Source organism: Montipora capricornis, chromosome 10 (assembly GCF_036669925.1).
Source record: "Montipora capricornis isolate CH-2021 chromosome 10, ASM3666992v2, whole genome shotgun sequence".
Lineage (NCBI taxonomy): Eukaryota > Metazoa > Cnidaria > Anthozoa > Scleractinia > Acroporidae > Montipora > Montipora capricornis.
Genome location: NC_090892.1, coordinates 51,077,987 through 51,093,706, shown reverse-complemented (window position 1 = coordinate 51,093,706; position 15,720 = coordinate 51,077,987). Strand labels below are relative to the sequence as shown.

At 39.8% G+C, this 15,720-nt stretch overlaps 2 protein-coding genes across 4 annotated transcripts in view; one reads left to right on the top strand and one right to left on the bottom strand.

Moving 5' to 3' along the window:
* The first annotated feature begins 18 nt into the window (after positions 1–18).
* Positions 19–10,700, top strand: LOC138018847 (ATPase WRNIP1-like). The gene is given in 7 exon segments (XM_068865526.1): positions 19–756; positions 2,761–2,865; positions 2,867–2,962; positions 6,312–6,553; positions 8,013–8,476; positions 9,011–9,090; positions 9,591–10,700. Coding segments are annotated over 7 exon segments (1,899 nt in total). The 5' UTR covers positions 19–120; the 3' UTR covers positions 9,867–10,700.
* The window catches only part of LOC138018850 (acyl-coenzyme A synthetase ACSM4, mitochondrial-like), a 49,436-nt gene continuing 40,206 nt past the window's right edge, over positions 6,491–15,720 (bottom strand). The window contains exon 16 of one of the 3 annotated variants that reach the window (XM_068865531.1): positions 6,491–6,513. In XM_068865531.1, coding sequence (XP_068721632.1) covers positions 6,508–6,513 — 6 coding nt within the window. In that variant the 3' untranslated portion in view covers positions 6,491–6,507. Of the gene's footprint in view, positions 6,514–10,523; positions 10,658–15,080 lie in introns of those variants that run through there. The other 2 variants (XM_068865530.1, XM_068865529.1) reach the window with 2 other exon arrangements.

The following is a 15,720-nucleotide window of genomic DNA, read 5'->3' as shown; positions in this document are numbered from 1 at the left end:
GCATACATGGCAAGGTACACAATACCCAGTGAAAATGAGAAGTCATGTAGATTGGTCATGCAAAGAAATGTAGGCTTAAAATCAAACCAGCTTTTTTAGCGGGGTTTCCGAATATAAATTATGATGCCTCAAGCTAACAATGTAGACTGCCCGATTTGTGGAGTATCGTTCCCGGTTTGTGCCGTGAACGAGCATGCAAATAAATGTTTGACATCAAAGGAAACTGCATCGAGCGCTGATGAGATCGCTGGAATGAAAAACCTTGAACGTAACCCTTCTTCTACTCATAGTTTATCAGCTAAAGCTGCTGATCTCTTTGGAAAGAGACCAGGAAATACTTTATCGATGACAAGCCCCCCGTCAGGAGCACGGAAAAGAAGTTTATCTAACAACTCTTTGAATTCACCACCTTTGGCGGGAAAATCGAACAAGAATACTTCTTTCAAAAGACTGAAGTCAAATGAAGGAAAAGACATTTCTGAGATGACGAGAAACTCTTTGAATGGACCGATACATTCAGGCACGAAGGAGGCGGTATCTTTCCACCGTTCAAGTTCGTCTTTTTCCCAGAAAAAAGTTGGACATAAATCTAAGACCAGTCAGTTCATGCCACTGGCTGAATTAATGCGCCCAAAGACTTTGGAAGGATACGTTGGTCAATCAAAAGTTTTAGGAAGTAGCAGTCTCTTAAGGACCTTGCTCGAGGCTGAGGAAATCCCCTCCATGATTTTTTGGGGACCTCCTGGCTGTGGGAAGGTAAACATCTCAACGTGATCTTGGGTTTTGATGCAACATTGACAGCCAACATGATGGCATATTTAGCATTTCATATTACTGTGAGCCAACATTAGGGTTTTTTAGATAGGAGGACGAGGACGACTACAAGGAGGAGTTTTTCGTACTGAGCATGCAGATGAGATTTGGAGGCCAACACATTTTGAAGTGCGCGGGCTCAGAAAGGAACTTGTACTCGCAGTTGTTTGTCCTCGTCCTCCGATCTAAAGGTCCCCAGTGTGTAATTCCTGAAATGGTATTTCAACCCTCCTCCTCCTCCCTGACAAGATTTTTATCACTGCCCTCTCTCTCCTGGATTTCCAGACTACCCCCCCCCCCCCTCCCCCCATACCTTTATCTAGAAGATCAATCCTGTAGACCTTATTCATAAATGGCTGTCAATTTATAATTCTTTTGTCAAAGTGCAAATTAGCCTACCAAGCCTCGATACCATACAGTGAATTGAAAAGAATTCTTGCTCTAAAATGAGGCTTGGTAGGCTAATTTGCACGTGGACAAAAGAATTATAAATGTGACCGCCATTTATGAATACGGTCTATCTCATGTAAATTCTCAGAAAATCACCTCTTGAGGGGAGGGGTGGCCATGATGAAGCATTTTGTCGTGGAATAACCCACTTTTGGTTTGACATCATTGCAACTCAACAAACCTTGCACAATAATGTTTCAACTTTTGTCAGGAGCCTTTAACGGTGAAAGAGAAGAAGAGTGTAGTTGGGAGAATATCAAAGAAAAGATGACTATTCCTAAGAGCCCTGGCTGAAGTTGGAAAATGCCTTTAACATTTGTGTTAGTTTAATAAGGTCTCGGTAGAGGAAAATGAGGTGTCTGTGGAAAAATGAAATTTTTTGTATAGGATAAGACTATAATTATATCATATTAAAGCTACCGGTAATAGATTGAATTATTTGAATAAAGTTTTAGTTTTTTGGTATTTAATATTGCCTTTTAGTTTTGAGGCCTCAAACTCAGAACGACCAAGTCTCAACCGCAGAAGTTCCTTCCTCTTCACTTTATTGCGAAAATCACTGCACTTTGATTCACCTTAGTCACAGATGAATGCACTCCAATACCGTCTGAGGAATTTTTGAAATGTAAAGAATTGAAGGAAATATTGCACATCAAAGTGGAAACTCTCATCTCGCACTTAATTTGGGCAGAAGAAGTGCCATAAAATCAGTCTCCGAAGACAAACGAAAAATTTCTCACACGGTTTTTGGGTTAGTACAATCATCTATTAGAATTGAAAATTTGGAAGCAATATCTAATAACCCGTCGGGACAGGAGCTTAAAGATTTTGTGTGGAGTTCAGGGACTGCTGAACAACTCCATCGCCAACTTGAAAGGCAATTATGCTGAGCCAAACATTGTTCGAGCATGAAGGCTGTCAATTGACACCCAATCCTTTCACGCATGATTGACATAATATGCCAATCATTTTTCGCATGCAGATCATGGCAAGAAACAAAGAAATTTAAGCGATTTTAGCAGTTTTATAATTAATTTTTCAGAAACTTTTTTTTTTGGGAAAATATACTTCACAGCCCACCGATTCAAGATTTGCAAAAACAAAAAATTTGAGCGAGGTGCCCAAATTTACCTTCACCGAGACCCTTAAATAAGATAGGTAAGCTGAGATGAACATAGTGGGAAAAAAAGACAATTTCATAGTTTCTGTTCAGTTGTGTTGAAATTGATGTTGTTAATTAGTTGTTGACTGTCGCATTCTTTATTTTAGTTTTATATGACTTAGTTTAATCCTGCCTTGAGCAGTGTTGTTTTTCTCTCCTGGCTCAGACAACTGCAAATCTTTGAAAAATTAGCAACTAAATTAAATAGTCTAACAACTACCAAAACTTATTCGGTTTGTTGCAATGTTGTATAATATTGCTGAATTAAGAGGTTATTTGCTTGTAGCCTTGTTTTTATCGCTCAGAAAGTAAAATTAATTTCATTTTTTGTTCAGACCACTTTGGCTCACATTATAGCCAACTCAGCTGGGAGAAGTAATAAAGCTCGGTTTGTGAAGCTGTCTGCAACAACAAGTGGTATAAATGATGTTAAAGTCTTAAGAAGTTGTAAAAGTGGCCAAGAATGATCAGCAATTGTTCAAGTGCAAAACAATTTTGTTTGTGGATGAGATACATAGATTCAATAAGCTGCAACAGGTACAGTACATTGTGTGTGTTATGAATATTTTTAAGTAGAGACTGCCTTGACAGAGGTCGTGAAACAAGAAGGCCAGTTTTAACCCCATGAAATTAGTAATGTGAGAGAATTCAGAGAATACTGGTCCTGAGGCAAGGTGACACTTTCAGACTCCTTCTGGAAATTCCTCCTCCAAAAGGTGTTTGGAATTCTGAATAGATGCCTTGTTTTTCTTTCACCAGTGCCTTTCCATATGGTTTTTTTAAAACTCCTCTGCCCAAAAAAGTATTTTAATAAAAATGAGTAATGTTGGTAACCTTGATGTTGACAACAATTTCACAGTATTTATTTTTGTCTGGGTTCAACTCTCGGAGTCACTAAGACTTCTCTCACAAACCGGCCAGTTGATGTGATCTTTCACATCAAGTAGGCATAATGTTAGCCGTGCATGCGTATTTTGCTTGTTGTTGTTCCTCTTGTCTCGCTTGGGAGCCGTATTGTTGTCACCAAGTTGTTATAGCCTTTAAACCGTTACATTTCGCTGGTTGTCTTGTCCTCATTACTGGCGTGGTAGCAGCGGACATTACTACTAGCGACTCAAATGAAGAGAAAGCCAGTTCATTGAAGGTTTTTCTACCTGTATTCCACACAAGGTGATAGCAATGTAGTTAAACTTACAGCTGTTTTTCCGGTCATACTACACAGTACACAAGGACCTGAAGCTAAGTACACATAATTTATTTAAACTTGAACCATACGAATGCCCTGAGGACTTGCACCAGCACTGTATGTCCTTCATTGAGGACAACTTATTGGTAGCGAATGGCACTATTGCACACCGTGGGGTAACCACTTGTACAGTTGAGGAAATATCATCTACCCTCTAAAGCTTACTTGGTAAAGATTAATCCATACTATTCTCCCCAGCCTGGTATAACATCGCTATGGAACTGAGCTTAGGTCCTGGTCCAGGGCTTGCATCTCTTAAACCAGAAATCTCCTAGCAGTGTAGCCTCTTCTGGAAGAAATCCATGTCTCAGCTGATGCTAAGATCTTGCGTGCTACAGTGTGCAAAAAGAGAACACCTTCTGCAAAGGCTCCCAACAGTCCGCTAATAAGTGTCAAGTCAAGTCTTGGCCCTTTTATGCAAACAAGCTGGTTGTAATGACTTAACTACTAGAGGGTAATGTGAAGTGCTAGTTTTCTACCCGTATGAACCATGGGAGCGTTAGCCCTACTAACGGAAATGGGCCCACACAAGGACTGAGAAAAACTCTGACCAGGGTGAGAATTGAACCATGACCTTCAAGTAACACATGGTTCATATGGGTAGAAAACTAGCACTGTATATTTCGTCCCACTAATAGTTAAGTCTGTTGAAATTTATTATTTATTTAGTCTATTTAGAAAATTCTACAGACTACAGAAAAACTACTATGAGACGGTGAGGGGGCACTCGAACGGACTCTAGGTCCCAACGAGTGCTACATGGCCAACGTGTGCCAAAACCGTAACCCTTCCTTGGTTGTAATGACAGTCACTTCTTAAGCAAATGTACCCATCTACCTCCTGAAGACCTTGCGTTCCTCGCCAAAGCACGTCTCACAAGTAGCCTGATGTTGAAGATGGGACCAAAGACCCAGCTGTTCCTTCAGCCCTCCTTCCCTTCAGCCAGGATTGTCTCGTGCCGTGTGAGCACCAAACAGTCTCCTCATTTCAATGCCTACTTCAGACACCACTTGCTCAAGCTTACCTTAGACACACTGGCTCTGAAGGCCTATGGTCTATGTCCCTGTTGTTAAAACACCTCAACAGGCTTTACAAGGAGATACTGTCAGCCTTCTTGCTGTTGTCAAGACCCTCCTTGCTCTCTTGCATGCTGATAAGCAATTCTTACCCTTCATGCTCTTGTAGTCAAAGATTTGGATGTGGACGTGATTGCCAATGACATGTCAGTTCATCCTGCCAACAGGGAAGTTCTGGTCCAGGATTTTTTTTTCATTTCTAGGAACAATTTTGCTCCTAGGTCCAAACTAACTTTTAGGAGCAAACTTGCTTGAAGAAGGAGCAAAAGGATTTCAAAACAATATTCAAATTACAATAAATAAATAAATAAATATGTATAGCAATGAAGATATTAGACCCGACACAATAATATTAGTGTTTGCAGTGTTTATTAATGGTGTTTCTTTCCTCATCAAAAAGTCTTCTGGCAGATTTCGTCTCATTACTGCCTTTGCTGGTGTCAGTGGATACAGCAAGGCGCAACCTTTGTTGATGCTGGACGTCAACTCAACCCTCCACACCATTGCTTCTTAGATGAAGTACTTGTACATAATAAAGTCAGATCTCACTTTAAGTCTTTTACCAGATACCCCTCTCTTTAAAGCTTCCACGAAGTACTTTGCCACCCAGTTTCACTGCATCATAGTGAGCACAAGATCCGCCGTGGGTGTCGCGGTCTGTGAATGCTGTGACAGGAATAAAGGGCTGTTGGTCGCTCCTAGTTATGGGCTACTGATTCAAGCAATTGTCTCTTATAGACACCTATACCACCTATTTGGTGGCTCCAAAGGGATTAATATGCCTTCATAATTTTCATTCATCGAGTCCTTCACCAATTACAAATTATCCCAACTGAGTGGCTTCATAGCTCAGCACTAGCATTACAGAGGTCATGGGTTCGAATCCCGTTGGAGCCACCTTAATTTTTCAGGTGTCTAAAAGAGACAATTGCTGAAAGTGTCCAGAGTGCAAGGGTGACTTCTCTCTTTTTGTCTAAAGAATTTTCTGCTTGTAACTTTACAGAATGAGGGGTGGTCCACAGGGATAGTCCAAATTGGACCTGGGGTCCTTGTTTTGTATACGTCCCTCTCATCCTTGGTTGGATATGACAACTGCCACAATGGTAAACAAATAGTAAGGGAGAATTACTGGGTGATAATCCATATTTTAAACTTAAATTGCAAATAAGTTTATGGTTGCGTTCAGTCCAACCTGTTGTAAGACAAACAAAACATTTTCTGAAAAAACGTGTCAAATAAATGTAATAATAAAGAAGAATTATTATTTTGTTAATTACTACTAGTAGTGCTTTGTTAGCAGTTTTCATGTCCTTTGGTAAATGGGTCCATAAAAAATTGCCTCCCATTTTTTACTCTGAGTGATTGAGTTTAATAGGCCACGGTTCATATTTTGGTGGTCAGAATAGAAGGAAGATGGAATTGAGGCCAGCAAGGGGAGACTTTACAGACTGATGGAATATCTTTACCCCCTGCCAAGCATCGAGTGCTTGTTTGTTTCAGTCAAACAGTGATATCATGAATAAGGTCTATTTATTGTGTGTTGTACATTGTTCACTTTCTGCAGGACACATTTCTGCCACATGTTGAAAATGGAACAATAACATTAATTGGAGCAACTACAGAGAATCCGTCATTTCAGCTAAACAATGCGCTGCTTAGCCGGTGTAGAGTCATAGTCCTCGAAAAACTCACTTCTGATAATGTAGAGCAAATCTTACGGAATGCAATGGACGATATGGGAATGTCAACCAGTGTGGTAGCTAACCCTGGGAACAGAAACAAAGACCTACTTACATCTGAATACAGGTTTGGTGTATTTTATTAACAGATAGAAATAATAACCTTAAGATTGCTAGGCTAGAGGTTTTCTGCTAAGCCTATAAGCTTTTGTGTTTTGGAACTAGAGGTAGAGAATCTGAGATAGCCCCCACACAAAACTACAAAAGAAACTAACCATTGGTCCATTCAACTTATGTTTTCACATGGACTGCCTCACAGAAAACTTTTTACAGTTCGTACAATGATTAAAGGCAAAATTAAGACTACTGATCTAATAGTATCTGAATAGTTTATAAAACTAAGATAACAACGAGTCCTAACAATCAATAATAGTATCAATAATCAATAAGACCACTTCTAAAGTAAAAACGTAAGAAGTAAAGACTTCTCTAAAAAGGAATGTTTTAAGGTGCTCCTTGGATCGAGGGAGATCAGATACAGATCTAAGATAGTTTGGAAGCATGTTCCCTATGTTGGGGGGGTAATGCCAACAAACACTCTATCCCCCTGCATCGGCCGGGGGTGACAGGATGAGTTCATTATTAGAACAGAGACTGCAGGTGGATTTGGCCTTGACAAAAAGTAGGTCACTTAAATAAATAAATATTTAGGCACAAGGCCATTCATGTCCTTGAAAGTAATGACTCACAATAATCTTGTAATCAATCCTAAACTTGACAGGTAGCCAGTGCAGTTCTACAAGTAAGGGGGTGACATGACAGAATCTACTGTAAACCTACTCTGGTAGCAGCATTCTGTACTCTCTGAAGTTTAGCTAACTGAGAGTTGGGAAGACCAAACAAAAGTCTGTTGCAGTAGTCAGGTTTACTGGATATAATGGCGCTTTAGGTACTTTCTAATATTCTGGATGTTATAAAGGTGGTAAAAGGCTGTCTTTCATGTCCTGGTAAGATGGGAACTCATGGAAAACTTGCAGTCAAACCACGTACCAACTGAAGGTTTTTGGTAGCGGAAATTCTCGAGTTACCGAATATGGAGAGGCAGTCTGTGCTGTCGTTCAGTTTGAGTTTATCTTTTATCATCCACTGACATGCATCCTCAAGGCAGACTTCCATGACATTAAGGGTGATGTATTGAGAACTGAGAGTATTAGGTTTAAAGGCCAAATAGAGTTGGGTATCGTGAGTGAAACAGCGGACATTCAGTGGGTGGTTGTTAATATTGGAAAATATCTGACTAGTATAGATAGAGAATAATAGAGGCCCAAGGCAGGAGCCCTGCAGACACTTCGTTGTAATGGAGTGAGAACGCAGCATTTTGACAGTTTCAGCAGTATAACTGGACAATAATATTATTGTCACCTAAACCTAGTTTAACCCTTTGACCCTTGGGAGTGAGACTTAACAGATTTTATTCTGCATTTCTTGTGCCAGAAAATTTTACTCATCAACTGGGGGTGTCCAAGGGCATTCGAGGTGTCAGTGGGGTAAAGTTGTAATAACATTATTTTATATTTCCTTGACAGTGATTATCATGTGGAAATAGAAGATGATGCTATTAAAGCTTTAGCAAACTTATGCGATGGTGATGCTAGAATTGCACTGAATGGCCTCCAAGTTGCAATACAATCTCAAGTGGCTTCAGCAAAGCTCAGGAAAAGAGGAGATGCTGATTTACCAAGCAGACTGTGCTCACAACAAAATGGAGAACTCTCCCAAAATGGAAAATTTCCTACTGACAATGAGCAATCAAATGAAAAGTTAACAGTTTTGATCAGTGTAGCTCATGTAAAAGAGGGCTTACAAAAAAACCATCTTCTTTATGACAGAAATGGTGAGGAACATTATAACATCATTTCTGCAATGCACAAGTCAATAAGAGGGAGTGATGAAAATGCCGCTCTGTATTGGTTGGCGAGGATGCTTGTGGGAGGCGAAGACCCTCTGTATGTGGCTCGAAGATTAGTGCGATGTGCTAGTGAGGATATAGGTAAGTGGTTGCTTTTTAATTCAATTTTCTTCTGTTGATTGTTTTCTTTCTCATACTCTTGTTACCATAAGTGTAAATCCGAGCCAACTGTAGTAGTTCGACATTCAAGAATTATCAAACTTTTGACAGTAGACACTTAAAAAAATTATGGATTTATTTCGTACCAGTAACTCCCTAGGTCAATGCAGTGGATAGAAAAGTGGAAAATGTCAGAGTTAATTTTGTGTCCATTTGTAAAATGGATTTGGCCAGGAAGTTGAGAGTTTTGAGAATTAAAAAAGTAAAGCAAAAAGAAAATTTCCTGAGGAGCAAATCTAGTGATCCTCTCAGATGTTCTTGTAAGTGTTACCAATGTTAAAGACATGATTTGTTATGAACAATGTGACCTTCCGAGAACCAAAAGAGCTCAGAGGTCCAGAGACCCAGAGTTACAACCTACAGTAAGATAAAGAGTGCTTAATTCAGGTGATAATCCCCTTATTATTAGTGTTTTTAATCACTCATTTAGTTTCTGCATTTTATCTTATGCTTAAGGACTGGCAGATCCGCAGGCCTTGAACCAGGCTGTTGCTGCTTACCAGGCATGCCATTTTATTGGAATGCCAGAGTGTGATGTAAGTGTCTGCAAAATCCTACCTTAAGATTTCTGTGACAAAATCCAGTAGAGCACCCTTTGAGTGTTTCAACCCATGTTTCAAGGACTTATTTACCCAATCCATCATTGTGACTCTCGTACAAAAAAAGCTGTTGCTGCTGAGAATACTTTAACTGGCATATTTCTGACAAAAATGTCACACTTTTGCCCCATGTTGTGGTATGAAGCAGGTCCACATGAAATTTTAACAATAATAATGAATAAACCCATTAGAAGTCCGCAATGTATGTCTGTCTGACTGTCTCTCTTAAAGCATCATCTCTTTAGCATCTGTTGTAAAATAATGCAAAATTGTTTGGTACATAATAAATAAAACTTAAGTGTCAAATTTAAAGTAATAATCTTTCAGTGACAAATCATAACCCAATGATTTAATCCATTTACTCCTCAAGCACCCCAGGACACCCCTAGTTATGAGTAAAATCTGTTGAGTATCACAAACAAGTTTTTGATGTCCAGGTAATCCTTGCACAAGCTACAGTGTACCTTTCCAGAGCTCCAAAGTCTATTGAAGTATACAGTGCATACAGTGACGCTAAGAAGCTTGTGAATGGCTGGGAAGGTCCACAACCAGCTGTTCCACTACATATCAGAAATGCCCCAACCAAGCTGATGAAAGATTTGGGTTACGGTGCTGGTTACAAGTACAATCCCGCATTTGATGAACCTGTGGATCAAGAATATCTACCGCCAGAAGTGCAAGGAGTTGATTTCTTCTGCAGGAGCAAAAACTAAGGCAGTCTATAGCTATAAAGCAAAGATTAGAAAAGATAATTATACTGGTATTGAAGGGAAGTTGACAATAATTTGATTTAGATGTACTCCTTAAAGGCAAAATTACTTTAGGTGATATTGAGCTGTAACTCGCATATCATTTATGCGTGACCAAAGTGATGCCTCATTTTCATTTGTCAAGAAACTTGTTGATTTTATTGATAACCACTATACACTCTTGCACAATTGGGATTAAACAGTCTTTATTACAAATAACAATTTATAGATATAGAATACAATATATGAATACATCAAATGCAGATGATCAAGGGTTATAACATACAAAACAGTAGACTGCCTACAGAGGAAGTGCGGCTCCTGAGGAAGAGGCGAAGGATGCAATACTCTTACTTTACATTGACATGTGTATAAGGCTTGATAGATGATTGTACTTACAAGGGGAAAATGATTGGCTGTTACAAGTTTTGTGGCTTTTGTATCTATTACATCAGTAAACATTTCATGCAATGATACTAGCTACCAGACTCCCTGGTCCTTATACTATGGTCTAGATTCAAGTTATCAATATCCAAATAACAATCTACAGTAGTTCGTAAATTGGTCTTAAATATTACAAACTGCTTGAAAGCGAGATAATGTAAACCTTTGTGTCCTGCTGATAAATATGCTCAGTGGTGAACCAGACTAAATAATTCTTAAGTGTGGAATAGGAGGAATGAATGGCATGCAGTTCTCATCATCTTGACTTTCGTTCCTTTCCTGTGTAGAGCTTGTTGACTTCCCAATATTTTCTCAAATAAATAAATAAATAAATAAATAAATAGATGATTTGTTACACATTGCTGCCATGGTTTTCTCTTGTATCATGGTTCTGGTTATGTTATCAACACTAGTAGCTAGAACCGAGAAAACCAAGCGAAATTATGGTACTTTTGTCAGCGATACATGCATGATACTACTCTATTTTATAAAATAATTAGGATGGTGCTCGCACTCTCATTGGTCAATAGCTGTGTTTAGATGAGAGTGTGGAAACACGGCTATGACATCACAGGAATTTTGATTGGTTATGTGTTGTCAGATGCGCGTTTTGATTGGCTGGTAGGAAATATGAGCGTGTATCAAAAACATCACCTGGGAACTGATATATTTCTTTAGCTTCGCAGTCACGTGGTCTCAATTGGGTAATCATAACATTTAAGATGGTGGCAGATGGCCGCATGTGAGTGTTCCTAGAACGCAGCGTGGACGAAATTGCTACGAAATCTTGCAAATGTGTTGGCGATCATAACCGTAAATCATCTCAAAGGTTGTGGGAAAAAGGGATGAGGTCAAAAAGGTTAAATTCTTCACAGAAAAATATGTGCACGATGTTTTCGTGAAAGAGGCAGTTGAAGAGGAAGGCGGACGATCTCGGACGTCTGAGATAAAAAACCGCTGCTACCGCAGTCAGAAGAAGTCTTAGCTAAGCTCCTCACGCAAATAAAGTTGAAAATTAATGACAAAGAAGGAGAGGGAAATGTCGATGGAACGGAATGCACATGTAAAGCGGGATAAATATTCATGCTAGGTTATTTTTACAAGTGCAAGCTGATTTATTCAGTTGTCAGGTGTGACGCGAGTCAAGAAATTCGTCTAAAATAAGGTTACTGCTCCCGAATGTTAAAAGGCTGCTTTAATTTTATGACAAATTACTCTTTATTACTTTTTTTTTATTTTATTCAAACAGGACATTGTCCACTTTCGTCACACGGGTGACAAAACATTTTCTTCCGGGCGATCAAAATTTGAATGTTTTGACAATGAAACTTTTAAGTTTACCATCCCACTTTGGAACGTTTTGGCGCCAGATATACAAACACTTCACAGGAAGCAAAGTGAGCAACGCGTACGGTCATGAAAATCAGAATGAATATAGGAAATCAATAGAGGAAGTTCTTTCCGATATCGACTGTGATCTTTAACAATATGCAGGGGAATTAGGAAGAGAGGGTTTAGCTCAACAGTGTCTGAGGGTTTTCTCATCAAAAAAAAAATTTACAGTCCTTGAAAACGGTGGTTCTTTCTGTTTGATTTTACACTTATTTGTCCAAATTGGGACAAAAATGTAATTGAATCGAGTTTCATGACATTAGACCATTAACGCCATGCCACTGAACTACGCATCATTCTATCGGACAATATACTTCATCTCATTATATCAAACTTTTATATTTCATTCGATCATACGTCATCCTATCGGATTATATACTTCATGTCATTGGATCGGACTTCATTTTATTGGATCATACGTCATTCTATCAGATCATAGATTTTTTGTCATTAGATCGGGCTTCATGTCATTGCAACACCTTCGTGTTACTGAATCTAAATTTGTGTCATTGGAACGTAGCCCATTCGATCGGACGATACACATCATGCCACTGGATCGAACTTCCTGGACTTCATGTCATTGGATCAGAAACGCCATTCGATCAGGGCAGCGGCTTATTGAAAGACACTTATTTCTTAGTGTTCTTTTCTAGATACGTGGCGGTCCATCTGCAGGGTCAACATTGAACAGCACAAGAACTCAGAAAGCAACATAAAAACGGTACTTCTTGATGTTATGAATCAATTGGTTTCCAATGCAGATCTTTATTATGGCTTGTATAAGGTGGAGTGGTTATGCTCGTTGGTTTTGAGACTTGGGGAAACGTTTGAAGAAGCTCTCCTTCCAAATTTACGTCAAGCCCATGATCTCATTTCACTTATGATTAGGCACAATGAGGAATCTTCAGACGTCCACAACAACAGACCGATGATAGTAACTGGCAATAAATAGAGGCCAAAGATATACATCAGTCGAAATCATCTTGAGTACTTTAGGGGGTACTTTAGTAATTTCTGGGTGGGGATGTGCCGCTGGGACCCTGGAACCCTTAGCCTATACCAGAGCTAGTTTCAGCTGGATTTTGCTACCCTATACTAGAGTAAACCCCCCAAATCACTCCAGAGTATCCTAGTAGCTGTTTTCCAGAAACTGAGGTCATTAGCACAGTCTAAAACAAAGCCAAAACAAAACTTCTTTATTGAAAAAGGATTTATTTATACTTGGCCAGCAATGCCAAGAACATACGTACGCATTATCAAGACAATAAATTGTTTAATTTTAACCAGTATTAATACCACCGATTTCCGTCTGAATCTCGATTTTTGGCCGTTAATAATATCCAGTAGCGTTTTATGATAGTCGTCTATCAGCGCTGTTGAGGCCGAGTCGTGAAAATTTAAACTTGCCGATTTAATTTTTTATATTTTTGAGTAGCAATTCCTGGTTTCCTTAGTCTAGATAAAATCTTCAACCAACAGGTCAGTTTCGTGAAAAATGATACCCTATTCTAGACCCAAACGCTCTGATTTATATACCCTATGCTAGAGTAAACTGCTTGAAAACCATACCCTTCCCAGCGGCACATACCTATATAGCCCATATATGGCAGTACCCCCCCCCCCCCCCCGGGCCCTAAAGGCAATGCAATACATAAGATATTGGCTTATGAAAGAAATTATATATGAAGTGCGGTTTTGAAGATTAACTGAAGAAATGATCGTCGCACTTGGTGGCCGATTTAAGCATTTGTCGTGTGCACCTGAAAAAATTCATTAATTCATTCCTTTCACGGGAACACATGAGCCCAACAAATTGACCAGCTCTCAGCTGGGTGACTCAGTTGGTAGGGGCGCTGCACCGGCATCGCAGAGGTCATGGGTTCGAGTCCCGTTCGGGCTCATAAGCCATTAGAGAGCTTTAGATTCTACGACGAGAACGAGAACGAGAACGAGTTTTGACTGCCCGTTTTTAGAGAAAATACTAAGGAAATTTATAACCCGTACGCTTAATTTTACTCTTTGTTAGCGGTATAGGTTGCTCAGTTATTCTTATTGATGGTAACTGAGCCTTTTTGCTCATCGAAAAAAGCCAAAACTGCTACCGTGTTGTTGACTTGTTTTGATTCGACGACATTTTTGCAAAACCTCGTACTAAAATGGCGACGGCATCAAGTTTTTCCCGCCAAAATGACGATGGTTTGCGCGCGCTCACTGTTGTCTTATGAGAAAATCTCGTACTCGTAGTCGTTTTCGTACTAGTATCTAAAGCTCTCTAATATCTTATGCAATACCTTTAGGGTCAACTCGCCTCATTGCCTCCCTGATCCTTTCTTCCTGAACTTTATGACCCTTACACAAAAGATGGCCCCGCATTGATTTGTAGCCACAGTTTGGGAAACCGTGGAGTATATCCAGCATTATAGCGTCTAATTCAGCTTAACTTATATCTGAATAGCTCGCGCGAACTGGTAATTTAAATTCTTGTAGTCTTCTGGAAATTGTTTTATTGCTGACATAGCCTGCTCGCAGGCTCTCCGAGGGACTGGGGCTGGTTTACCCCAGCCCCAGTCCCTCGGAGAGCCTGCTCGCAGGCTATTGCTGACACTGAGCATCCTCGCTATGTCACTGCCCTTAAAACCTTTCTCTAGGAAGTACTCAAGATGATTTCGACTGATGTATATCTTTGGCCTCCATTTATTGCCAGTTACTATCATCGGTCTGTTGTTTTGGACGTTTGAAGATGCCTAATCATACTGAGTGAAATGAAATCATGGGCTTGACGTAAATTTGGAAGGAGAGCTTCTTCAAACGTTCCCTTAAGCATCAAAACCAACGAGCATAACCACTTCACCTTATACAAGCATTAGATCTGCATTGGAAGCCAGTTGATTCATAACATAAAGAAGTACCGTTGTAGTAATCCGCTGGGGTTTGTTTCTGTACCATCTGCGCTTCTCTGCTCCGGCTAAGCCTCTTCCGCGGCCGTGTCCGACCATGATATCACAAGGTCCGTAAAAAGAAGCGATCGTGGAATCGGCGGTGGAAAAGGCTCATTTTCAGCGTAATGCTCGAGGATTTTCGAACAAGAGACATTTGTGCGGGTGTAAGGATCATAGAGCCTTAACTGTGGGCGAAAAAATTTCCGATCGGATGGATTTTCTGGACGCAAACCGCCTCCGAGTTGAAAACGGTCGAAACCCGTGTGTGCTGCCTTGAATCCGTCTTATGAAGGGAAGAACAGTCGTGGCATAAAAAGCCCGAAACAGCGAAAATACCGAAAAAGCACACCAGACACACAAGAGGTGAGTTTGTTTTCATCATCTTCCTTAAAAAACGTGGGTATTTTAAAGTATTTAGCGTTGTAAATCAACGATATTTTATTCCCTATACAACGTCTTATAAAGCGTTTATGTCTGCGTCTGCAGATGCTGCTTAGTTTTGTTTGAAATCTAATAAAAGTGTCTGTTGTCGATGGTTATCGGTAAGTACGGTGCTTTTAGGGTAAGAGGCCAGCTGATGGTTGTTTTGTTCAGTCAGTAAAACATGACAAGTTAGACCTCGCACTTTCGTGTAAAAACGTACATCGAAATCACAAAATATCTCTAGTTTAAGCTTGATAAATTTTTGAGAACATGTTAAAAGCTTAGTTGATAATAGCTCATTTATTGATCATGCAATAGGATGGAAATTCGCTACCAATTCGCCGATTTACCAAATTTCAACCAAAATGATCACGTGGCATGTCACGTGGTCAAAATAATATGTTAAGGTAAGGCAGGATGTCGAGCTTTATAATCAATCAAAAGTTCAGCCTGGTAAAACACGTATAGCAAGAGACATATCTGCCTAACCATGCATATTTTAACTTTACATTCCTGACCCGGGGTACCGCACCAAGGCGGGTTACCCATCGAGCCGCATCAGTGAAAGCTGTGGAGTGGAGTAACCCGCCTAACCGGGGTAATAAAATCACTGCACCGAC